The 11,303-nt window shown below is 65.6% G+C and overlaps 1 protein-coding gene across 1 annotated transcript; it reads right to left on the bottom strand.

Moving 5' to 3' along the window:
* Window positions 1-752: 752 nt before the first annotated feature.
* On the bottom strand, window positions 753-10,927 carry TFAP4 (transcription factor AP-4). Its single transcript, XM_074598584.1, has 7 exons — window positions 10,668-10,927; window positions 5,646-5,811; window positions 5,038-5,136; window positions 4,336-4,506; window positions 3,899-4,036; window positions 2,292-2,450; window positions 753-2,178 (listed from the first exon to the last, which is right to left on the bottom strand). The coding sequence occupies exons 1-7, from the start codon at window positions 10,754-10,756 to the stop codon at window positions 1,984-1,986; spliced, it is 1,017 nt and encodes a 338-aa protein (XP_074454685.1). The 5' UTR covers window positions 10,757-10,927; the 3' UTR covers window positions 753-1,983.
* Window positions 10,928-11,303: the final 376 nt, after the last annotated feature.

Below are 11,303 nucleotides of genomic sequence, written 5' to 3' on the forward strand. Positions count from 1 at the left end.
CTTTGGGGGTGCCGTGACCCACCATTTTCTTGGGGATGGGGCCAAACTGGAAGGAAAACACCACTCCCCCCTCCCAAATCTGGCTCCTTCCACAAGCGTGGGAGCAGGGCCGAGACAGGGGTGGCAGGGAGGGGACAGTGGCTGGGCACCATGGAGGGCCACGGTGTGGAAGGGGAGCGGGAGAGACCCCCAGCCGCGGGGGATGCTGAGAGGTGGGTGCCCCATGGGAAAAGATGGGTGCCCCCCCCAAAAGCCATGGAGAGAGATGGGTGCCCCCACCCTGACAGAGCCACAAGACGAGCCAGCAGCCCCACGGAGAGCCATGCGGAGAGATGGGTGCCCCCCCGCAAGCCCTGGGGGACCTGGGACACCACCAGTGCCACCCCCAGGGCAGGGGGACACAAAGCCTGACCCTGCCCTCCCCCCAGCACCACCCCAAGCCGAGCAGCTTCAGTCGCAGACCCCCTCTCTCCACCTCAGCAGTGAGCTGAGCCCCAACACACTCGTAGCACGTGTGGGCAGCACTGGCAGGGCTGAGCCTTTAAATATAGCCCGGCTGCTCAGCAGGCAACCTCGCGGGGGCCAGCATCCTCCTGCCTGCTCCCTGCCTGCCATTCCCAACGATTCCCAATGCCGGCAGCACTCCCCGTGAGCCCCAGGTCACCCAAGAGGGACCAGTGTCCCCCCCTGCCAGGGGCAGGATCCGTCCCCATCCCACTCCCCCCCACAAAGGTTAACGCCGGGGACGGAGCTTCTAAAAAACCAAGTACAAACTTTATTTTGTTTCTTTACAAAGGCACGAGCCTCTTTTTTTTTTTTCCAACTTTCTTAACAAAATAGAATAGCTTCTCAATCAACACAAAGACCTGAAAATCGTAAAAAAAATACAAAAAAAAAAAAAAACCAACCAAAAATAAAAGGGAAAGGAACTGAGAAACAGCTGCGGCTGGAGGGGCTGGGGGCGGGGGGGGGAAACCTACCAAATACCACCGAGGCTCTACACATGACTGGCCTAAAACCCTACAGCTGGGTGGGGGGCGGTGAGGGTGAGGTGCGGGGCGGGGGGGGGACACACGCACAAAATGGGGACACCACCACCCCCCCCACCCCCCCAACCCGCCAGGACAGACCCAAGCGACACAATCACGAACTAGAAAAAGCTCTTCGGAGCTGAGGGACCCCGCGAACCGGATTAAGTGCTTAAAGGAGGGATGGGAGCAGGATGGGGGGGGGGAGGGGGAACGGGGATGGGGATGCGGATGTAAAATCAGTCCCCGCAAATCGCCATCCCCATGCCAAGGTGGTGGGCGCTGGAAACAGCGGGGGGTTGGCACGTGGCAGCCCTCCTGCCTGTGCTCCGATGGCATAATCCCAGGATATTTTTTTACTCTCCAAAGGGGTTTTCCCAGCCCTATGTGGGGTGCGGGAGCCGTGGTGGGGCTGGCTGTACCCCAAAGCGGGGGGTGCCTGTCCTGCCTTTGCTGCTGTGTCACTTGGCATCTCCCCCCTGCTTAAAAACAAACATTTAATTAAAAAAAAAAAACAAAAAAAAACAAAAACAAAAAAAAACCAGAAAACCAAAAAAAACGAAGAAAAAAAAAAATTAAGATCCCAACCAAAGCCCCCATCCCAAGGGAACGCCATCGGGAACACCGGGGCTGCAGGATTCCCCATGGGTTGGCGGCAGGGGGGTGATAAAATGGGGTGGGGGTTGTGACCCCCCCTGTCCCTAACACCCCCCCGCCGCCATCCCGGTGCACCCCGAGCCCCCCCGTGTCCCGCTGGGGCTGCCCTTGAGCGCCCGCCCCCCCCCTCCCGAGAGCTGAAGGGTGACCTTTGCCTGCTTCTAGCGCTCTGCTTTACAGTATTGGAAAAAGGTCATAAAAGAGACCCAAATCGCGTTGTATTTTTTAAAAATTTCAGCATATTCTCTGACGTTTCCCCCCGCCCCGGCTCCCCTCCCCGGCTGCCGGCCGGGGGGTGTCAGGGCAGTTCCCCGTCCCCCGAAGGCTCTTCTTTGCTCTGGTCCATGGAGTCACTGTCGTTGCCCTCGGTGTCGGAGGCGGTGTCGGAGGCGGAGGGCTCGGGGCAGGCGCGGGCCGGCGTCACGATGACAGCGCGTCTCTGCTCCTCTTCCTGCAGCTGCTTCTCCTGCGTCCCCTCGATGTGCTGGATCGCCTGCCGAGGGCAACCACCACCCGTCAGGACATCGCATGTCGTCCCCCACTCTGCGATGCACCCAGAGGGGTTACGGACCCCCCCAAAGCCTCCTCCCGCGGTCCCCTCCTTACCTGAACGATGGTGTCCAGGTTTTGCCGGGACGTGGAGACTGTGTTGATGACCGAGGATGGGCCCATGGTGACCACGGTGACGTGATGGGAGGGAGGCGGCGCTGGAACGATCACGGTGGGGTGGTGGGTGGGCGCTGGGGGAGCATGTGATGGCAGGAGCTGGGGAGAGAAGCAAAAACAACCCCGCCCTGGTCAGCAGGGACCTGGGCACGGCGGCGATGGGAAGAGCATCACGCTTGTTTGTGGAACCCAAACTCCTTCGAGAGCCCATAAAAGCTGAAGCAGCAGCTCGGCTGCTCCAGTTCATCCATCCCAGACAGACGGGAGAAGATGCTAGCTAAAACCTGCCGTCACCTTAGCTTTGGCAGAGCAGATCGTGAAGGATTCCCCGTATCCTGAAGCGGGAAAGATTTGGGCTTTTAAGCCAGGAGAGACAAGCGTCAGCCCTCCCATTGCCCCGATGTGCGCAGCTGGGAACTCGCCGCACCCCTCGGAGATCCTTGTTAAAACAGCGGATGGGAAGATCCGCCCTAGCAGGAGGCTAAGGAGAGTTCACCTAAAAATAGGCTGAACTTCCCCGGGAGGTGGCCGGCAGAGATCCTGCGGGGACGCAGCTCCGCAGAAGCCAAAGGAGGGAGGAAGCTGGTTTTTCTCGCTCCCTTTGAAGCTCCCCAGGCTGGGCTCGAGGGTGGCAGCGAGCAACAACCGGGTGCTGGCACCGCGCTCGCCTCCTCCTCGCTGTAGCGGGCTGGTGTAAGGCTCCCCCCACCGTTGGCAAATCCGACTGTGCCGGAGGAAAGGGCTGAAGGCTCCCATCCCCGCAGTCCCCCAGCAGCGCTGCCTACCAGCTGGCCTGCTCCCCTTTCCCAGCCTGGCGGGTGGCGGGGAGCGGTTTGGGGGTCCCCAAAACTCAGGGGGAGTCACTTAGTGAGAGGTGAACCCCCAGAGTTGGCCTCCATGGTGCTGCAAACCACCCGCTGGCGGTGGTCCCGATGTGACTGTGGACACCACCCGGGGACGGGATGGATTCCTGTTCATTGCCTGAGGGCAAGGAAACGTGGCCACCAGAGCAGGACCACAGCTCACCGGAGCGGGAGCTGCTCTCCACCCGTGCCCGGTGGGGAGGGACATGCCACCATGGGGTGGGGGCGAGTCAGGGGTGGCCACATCCAGCACCTCCCCGCACAGCCTTGGAAAGCCGCGGGCTCGCTAGGGCCAAGCTGAATCCCTGCCCGTAAAAAGCCCTCCATGCCGGGGAATGGAGCCACCTGGAAGCCGCCGCAGCACAGTCCACGCCACAATCCCCTCCTGAAACACGGCGTGCCTGCAACCACAGCCCCCCTGAGCACTGGCGGGGGGGGGGGGGTAGGTCCGTGTGCCGACCCTTTCCCAGCTTCCAGAGGGCGAGAGCTTTGCTGGGACACTGCTGTTCGTCCCGGCCAGTCCTAAGGGACGGGAGGTGCCAAGCACACCACTGAAACACACCGACCCCCCCGAATCTCACCACCCATGTGCCCGGCTGCACCAAGCTGGGGGTGGGAGGCCACTGGGTGTCCCCACGGGTGGGCTATGGCCAGGGTGGGCCGGGGCGGCGTCCGCACACTCACCTGGGTTCGGATCTGCTGCTCGCGCTCTAGCTTCTCCTGGTGCAGCAACCTCACCTGCTCCTGCTGCTGCTGGAGCTGCACTTGCTGAGCGATCACCTTCAGCTTCTCGGGGTACATGTGGGCCTCCAGGGAGCGAACCTGCCGGCCAAGAGAGCCCTGACATGTCGGTGGGGAGCCCAGCCTGCTCCCTGCATGGCACCCCCTGATCTCGCCAGGAAGGGTGCCCATGGCGTGGGGAGAGCCGGAGAGCCCATGGCCAAGCGTGGAGCAGAGGTGGCCAAAGCAGATGAACCGTGACACCGCAGCTGTGGCACCAGTGTCCCCGGGGGTCTCCGGCATGGCCATGGCAGAGCCCGCTAGAGGGCGAGCCCGCCCCAGGCACAGCCAGCACGGTGCCGCACAGCGCCGCAGCCGGATCCGGCCCCACGTGGCCTCACCTGCTCCTCCAGCATCATGCGGACCGAGCGCTCCTTGTCCAGCTGCTGCCGGAGCTCGATCATCTCCCGCCGCAGATCCTCAGCTTTCTCGTCCTCCCAGATGTCCGGCGAGCCAATACCCTCGTCTTTGTCCTCTGCCCGTCGCCGTTTCGGGGAGGAGCCGCTGAACTCCTGCCGCAGGGACATGGTATCAGGGGACAGGGACCAGCCCTGATGCTCTCCCCCGCATCCAGACCACGTCTAAGTGATGCCGGCCACCCCCTAACACGGCTCCCTGCAGGGAAGGGGCTCCCCGGGGATGTGGGCAGCTCCTAGGGATAGATGGGCTCCTGCACCCTGTGTGACCACCCTCCTGGTCCTCACCCCGTCAGCCTTGTGCAAACCCACTTCTCACACCGTGACACCCAGGGCGGTTCAACCGGGCCACCCCAGAGCCAGAGCTGCCGCTGGGCTGTACCCCAATATCCCAAATGGAAAATAGGACGGCAGCCCTTCTCCCCCTGCCAGGTAACGGGTGCCAGGTTAAACTGGGCTCCCCTGCCCTGCCAGGAGGGTGCAAAACACCTCCAACCCCCGGCTCATTAGGGCAGAGCGTCTCACCCTGACCGCAAGAAGAGCAACAACATCCCCTCCTCAGCCAGCTGGGACTGTCCTGTCCCATCCCCTCCCATCCCGTCCCCAGGGCACGCAGGCAGGCACTACCTGGATGAACCGCTTGAGCTGGGTGTTCTGCTGCAGTAGCCGAGTCTTCTCCTGCTCCAGGGAGAAGATGTACTCCGCCGTCTGCTGGAGGATGGCTGCCTGCGGGAGAGTCAGGAGGGGGACGCTGAGGCAGGAAAGACTCTGGCATACCCCAGAGCCCCCCTCCCACCAGTTCCCTCCCTGCCTGGCAGACGGCAGCACCGCTCCTTGTCCAGCCCCGCTACCTCCATACAGCATCTCCCTCACCCCCGGGTCTCCCCGGGATTTCCAACACAGTGAACCTCCAGTTCACCCATCTCAAGAACCCAACTGGCTGCTGAGCGCTGCCTCCTCACCCTCCTCAGCGGAGCCACCTCGTCACCCAGGCATGCGCCACCCTGCTCCCAGGGTGTGTGGGGCTGTCACATGCACCCAGCCCATCCCAGGACACCAGGTTTGCGATGCGCACCCCCTCCACCCAGGAGACCTCCCCAGGAGAGACCTCCATTGGTGGATTAATACATGCAAATATCCCCAGTTACTCTCACAGCCCCGACAAGCAACAACGAAAACCCCCACGTGCAGGACCGGCGTCCGCATCGCCGTGGCCCCGGTGACGTCCCGCTCACCTTGCTGAGCTTCTCCCCGTCCGTGTGTGGGATGAGGGTTTTCAGAGACTGGAAGCCAGCATTGATGCTCTGCATCCGCCGTCTCTCGTTGCTGTTGGCGATTTCCCTGCGTATCCGACGCTCCTGGTCCCGCTGGGTCTCCGGAGTCAACGGGATGTTGGCCAAGCTGCAAGAAAGGCATGGGATTAGGGAGGAGGGGGCTGCACCCCTGCTGCCTGCTCCCCACCACCATGTCCACCCTTCGCTTTGCAATCACGAGCCACCAAAGGGATGGCAAACACAGAAGGGACGATGGCTGCGGCGCTGGCGAGCACAAAAGCGGGTGGGTGGGTTTCTGCAGCCCCATATCCAAAGCTCCGGGGGATGTATCGACGGAATGGTGGCTCCAGCGAGCTCAGGCACGGGCTGCCCAAGGCCAACACCGATAGCAAGCCTGGGCGAGGGGAGCCAAGGGGGAGGCAGGGCACGGCAGGGACCCCCGGGCGGGTGAGGGAGGCTGTGGGCCGTCCGGCTGGGTCCCCACAGGGCCGGCCGGCGTGTGTGGCCCCGGGAAGGCGGCTCCCTCCCTCCCGCCCCGCTGATGGCTTCCAGATGACAGCTCCCAGCAGAGAAGCCCCCGTCCCACCCCAAGCCGCAGCTCCCGCCTGTTTCCTGCCGCCGCCTCCTCGCCCCCCGCGCCCTCGCCCCGCAGATGGGCCGGGAAATGCCTCCTGGAGCCAGAGACGCCGCCAGCAGCACGCGGGGACGGTGGCGGGGAGGGCTTTGGCCAGCCAAGGGCACCACCTGTGGGTCCAGGGCACCTGAGCAAATCCCATTGCCGTGGGGGTCCAGCTTCTTCCCCCACACCCTGCTTCTTCCCCAAGGGAGCAAGGTGACCGAATCCCAGCAAGGATTTTGGATCGCGGGGACAGCGAGTCTGCCGGGCAGTGGTCAGCACTGGCAATTAATTAATAAGCCAAGGGCTGGGGTGATAGCTGCTCGTGAGGCCAAAACAAGGCAACTGGCAGCCCCTGCCACGCCGCCAGCCATCCCACCTCCCCGCTGCCGCCGGCAGCGGCTCTCTCCGGGGTGCAGGCAAGCGCCCAGCACCCCCAGCTGCAAGTCAGGCGGCCGGCGCCGGGGATGCGGCAAGGCACGGAAGACTAAACACAAGGGCCAGGCTGCCGGCGCGAGGCGAGATAAGGCAGGCTTCAGCCTCCCACCCAAGTGCCCAGCGGCTCCGGGATGGGGAGACGGGACCGTCCCACCCAGCACCTTGCCAACACCGGGCTGGAAAGCAAAGCCATCTGGTGTCCTGCCATCCCAGAGAGGCCACGGAGGAACAGTGGAGGTTTGGGAGCTCAGGGATCTAAGCGGCAAAACCAAGCCCTGCTCACAGCATTGCCATGTGCTCAGGCAGCACCCAGGGGCTCCCAGGGCACCCAGAGCAACTCCTCTGAGATACACAGGGATGGGGAAAGATCCCAGCTCATCCCGGAGGGATGGAGAAGGATGCCAGTTCGGCCCAATGGGATGGGAAAGGATCTCACTGCATACCAGGGGAACAGGGAAGGATCCCAGTTCAGCCCAATGGGATGGGAAAGGATCCCAGCTCATCCTAGAGGGAGGGGGAAGGATCCCAGCTCATCCTAGAGGGAGGGGGAAGGATCCCAGCTCATCCTAGAGGGAGGGGGAAGGATCCCAGCTCAGGCCAGAGGGACGGGAATACATTTTCCCCAGCCGCTGAGACAGCATCCTGGCGCAGGTTGATGCCGGATGCTGAGCACCCGCTGCACTGGATCCCTCCCGTGGGGCTCCCAGCAGGCATCCCCGGGGGGTCTGGGGGTCTACGTGGCTCGTGGGGAGCAGCCGTCTGCCGCGTGGAGTAAGAGCTGCCCGTGGCGGGATGGCGGCACAGGGCTCCCATCCAGTGGTGGCCATCACCTGCCTCCCTGCTCCTGCCAAAAACCAGCCCCAAACTCATCCCCACAACGTGCCAACGCCAGCAGGTCTTGGGGACACCATTCCTTCATAGGGGCAGGGTCTGTCCCCCGGCACAGCCATGTCTGGTGGGGCCGGGGAGGTCGCCGCTCCGGGATGTCCTACCGCCAGCTGTGGCCGCACAAGGGGAATGGGATGGAGAGGCCCAGGACTGGGCAGCGCGGAAGTGGTTTCTTAAATAGCGGGGAAGGAGGAAGAGCCTGCTTCCTCGCCGGCAGACCTCCCGCAACCTGCCCCAGCCGCTCTTCCTGGGCAGAGACCCCAGAAGTGACAGCTACACACGGAAAGGGGGAGAAGAAACCATGGATTCAGGAGCCAGCCTGGCACCCAGTGCCACCGAGGATGGGGCAGGACAGAGGCGGAGAGAGCAGATGGCACCCACTGGAGCCCTGGCACAGCACAGAAGCCCCTGGGGTGCCCCCAGCTCCATGTGGGTGCCGCAGGGTTTGGGTCGGGTGAGTAGAATTTGGTCCATCTCACCCGGCAGCGCAGCAGCCCCCAGCGCAGCCTGGCGGGGACGTCACGCTGGAGGGAAACAAACCCACAGCGGGGTCAGAGCTGCTGCTGCTGCCTGGCGAGGAGGCGGGGGGCTCGGTGGGGACACGGCAGACGCCCCGCTCTGCCCACTCGTGTCTGCCGCTGCCCACAACCAGTGCTCTGGTTTGCACTGGTGGGCAGGGCAGGCACGGCGCTGCAGGCAGGGTGCCCCCGAGCTCCTTGAGGTGGCAGGCAGGGTGTCCCTGAGCTTGCGCGAAGGGCGTCCCCAAGCTCGCTAAGCTTGCGGGCAGGCTGTCCCTGAGGTTGCAGGCAGGGTATACCCGAGTTCACAGGCAGGGTGTCCCCAAGCATGCCAAGCTCGCAGGCAGGGCGTCCCCCAGCTCCTGGAGCTTGCAGGCAGGGCGTCCCCAAGCATGACGAGCTTTCACGCAGCGCATCCCTAAGCTTGAAGGCAAGGTACCCTCAAGCTCGCAGGCAGGGCATCCTCAAGCTCGCAGGCAGGGCATCCTCAAGCTCGCAGGCAGGGCATCCTCAAGCTCGCAGGCAGGGCATCCCTGAGCTCCTAGAGCTCCAGGCAGGACGTCCGCAAGCTCGGGGGCAGGGTACCCTCAAGCTCACTGAGCTCACAGGCAGGGTGTCCCTAAGCTCACAGGCAGGGCGCCCCCCCAGCTCCTGGAGCTTGCACACAGGGCGTCCCCGAGCATCATGAGCTTTCAGGCAGGGCGTCCCTAAGCTCGCAGGCAAGGTACCCTCAAGCTCGCAGGCAGGGCATCCCCCAGCTCACGGAGCTCGCAGGCAGGGCACCCCTAAGCTTGCCGAGCTCGCAGGCAGGGCACCCTCAAGCTCACAGGCAGGGTGCTGCAGAGCTCAGGGCGGTGGACGGGCAGCAAAGCTCCCCCAGAGCTCTGCCCCACACCTGGGGATAGCGTGGGGGCCACACAGCGCCCCAGCCCTGGGCAGGATGGCCACGTTTCCCTGCCCCAAGGCGGCTGCCCTCCCACCCGGGCCACAGGCCCACGCCGGGCTGCAGCCACCCACTGTAACTAACGTGGGGGGACCCAGCGAAGCCACACCACCGCCCTGTGTCCCTGCCCCACAGCTATGTCCCCCCCAGAGGCCTCAGGTGTGGGCACCCCCTGAGCACCCCTCCACCCCAGGTGAGCCGGTGGGGCAGCAGGGAGATGGGGCAGGGCTGTGGGCCCCCCGTGGGGCAGGGATAGCCCCAGGGGGGAGCATGTGGGCTGGGGCAGGGCCTGGAGGGGCCTGAGCTGCCCCACACGTGTAGAGGAGTCTGGCTGCTGTGGGCTGCCCCATGGGGACCCCAGGGGCCTGAGCTGCCCCATAGGGACCCCAAAGGGACCCCAGGGGCCTGAGCTGCCCCATAGGGACCCCAAAGGGACCCCAGGGGCCTGAGCTGCCCCATAGGGACCCCACAGGACTCACCTGCCCCATAGAGACCACAGAGGGACCCCAAAGGGAGATCCCACAGGACTCAGCTGCCCCATAGGGAACCCATGGGGACCCCACGGGACTGATCTGCCCCATATGGACCACAGAGGAACCCCAAAGGGACCCCACGGGCCTGAGCTGCCCCGTATGGACCACAGAGGGATCCCATGGGAACTGACCTGCCCCACAGGAAACCCACAGAGGGACCCAAAAGGGACCCCACTGGCCTGAGCTGCCCCCACAGGGACCACAGAGGGACCCCACAGCCCCAAGCAGCTCCACGGGGACCCCATGGGGAACCCACAGGGACCCGAGCAGCCCCACAGGCCCCTCCGGGCGCGGGCCGCCCCCCATGCGCGGCAGGGCCCGGCCGCCCAGGCCCGCCCCACGGCGCGGGGGGGCCCTTGTGCCTGCCCGCGGCTCCCGGAGCGCCGGGGGCCGCCCCGCGTGGCCCCGAGAGGCCTGTGCCGCCCCCCACGCGTGGCGAGGCCCCCCCCCAACACACCCCCCCGCCGCCTCCTCGCCAGGCCCCACCGGCTCCGTCCCCATCCTCGGCTGGGGGGGGGGGGGTGTTGCTGGGAGGTTTGGAGGTGTCCCCCCCGCCCCGCCGTGCCTCCCCCCCCGCACCCCGCGCCGTGTCGCCGGGCTTTGTGCCGCCGCCTTCCCCGCACTACATGTCCCGGCAGCCCCGGCCGCGACCCGCCTCCTCCGGGAGGGCTGCAGAGTCACGGCCAGGCCCGGCAGTAAACACACACACACACACGCCCCCCCACACCGCCCCACGCACACCCCGCCGGACCCCCCCCAGCCCCTCCACACACCCCCCCACACCCCAAACCCACGGCTGGGGGTGGGGGGCGATGGGCGGGCGGCGCCTCCCCCCCTCCCCATGGCCACGCGTGGCCGCCCGGCCCCATGTGCGCGGCCGGGACCACGTGCGGGCGGTGGGGCTGCGGCGGCCGCGCCGCGCTCCCCCCCCCCCCGCTCCGTTCCCCCCGCTAAAAAACACCCTAAAAACACCATTTTTCACCCTTTTAGCCCCAAGGCCGGCTCGCCCGGCGTGCGTCCCCCCCCCTCCTCTCCCCGCGCCCCCACCTGCAGAGCCCGCCGATGACCTCCTTCTCGGATTTCCTGAAGTGCTGCAGGGAGGGCACCTTCTGGGCCGGCACCATGAAGTACTCCATGCCGGGGGGGGGGGGGAAAGCGGGGTTGGGGAGGGGGGGGGCCCGGCTCCTCCGGCTCCTCCGGCTCCGGCTCCGGCGGCCTCTGCCTGCGGCTCAAGGCGGGAAACAGCTGGTGCGAGCGCGGCGGCTCCCGCCCGCCCGCCGCCGCCTCCCCCCGCCCCCGCCGGCGCCGCCCCCGCCCGCCACCGGCCCGGGTAAACAAAGGGCGGCGGGGGGGAGCCGGCCCCTACCGGGGGAGGCGGGGGGAGCGGGGACACGGCTCCTCTCCCCGGCCGGCTCACGCCAGCGCCGACCGTCCTGACCTGGCTGCTCCCCGACGCGCCCCGGCCCCATCGCATCCCGCCGCGGAGCGGCCCATCCTGCCCGGGCACCATGCTACCCTGGCCTGTCCCATCCCAGCCTGTCCCCATCCCATCACATCCTACCCTGCCCTAACCCATTCCATCCTAACCTGTCTTGTCCCCATCCTATCCCATCCTGTCCTGACCTTATCCCATCCTACCCTATCCTACCCTGTCCTATCCCATCCTATCCCATCCCATCCTGT

The sequence above is a fragment of the Larus michahellis genome, chromosome 8 (assembly GCF_964199755.1).
Source record: "Larus michahellis chromosome 8, bLarMic1.1, whole genome shotgun sequence".
NCBI lineage: Eukaryota > Metazoa > Chordata > Aves > Charadriiformes > Laridae > Larus > Larus michahellis.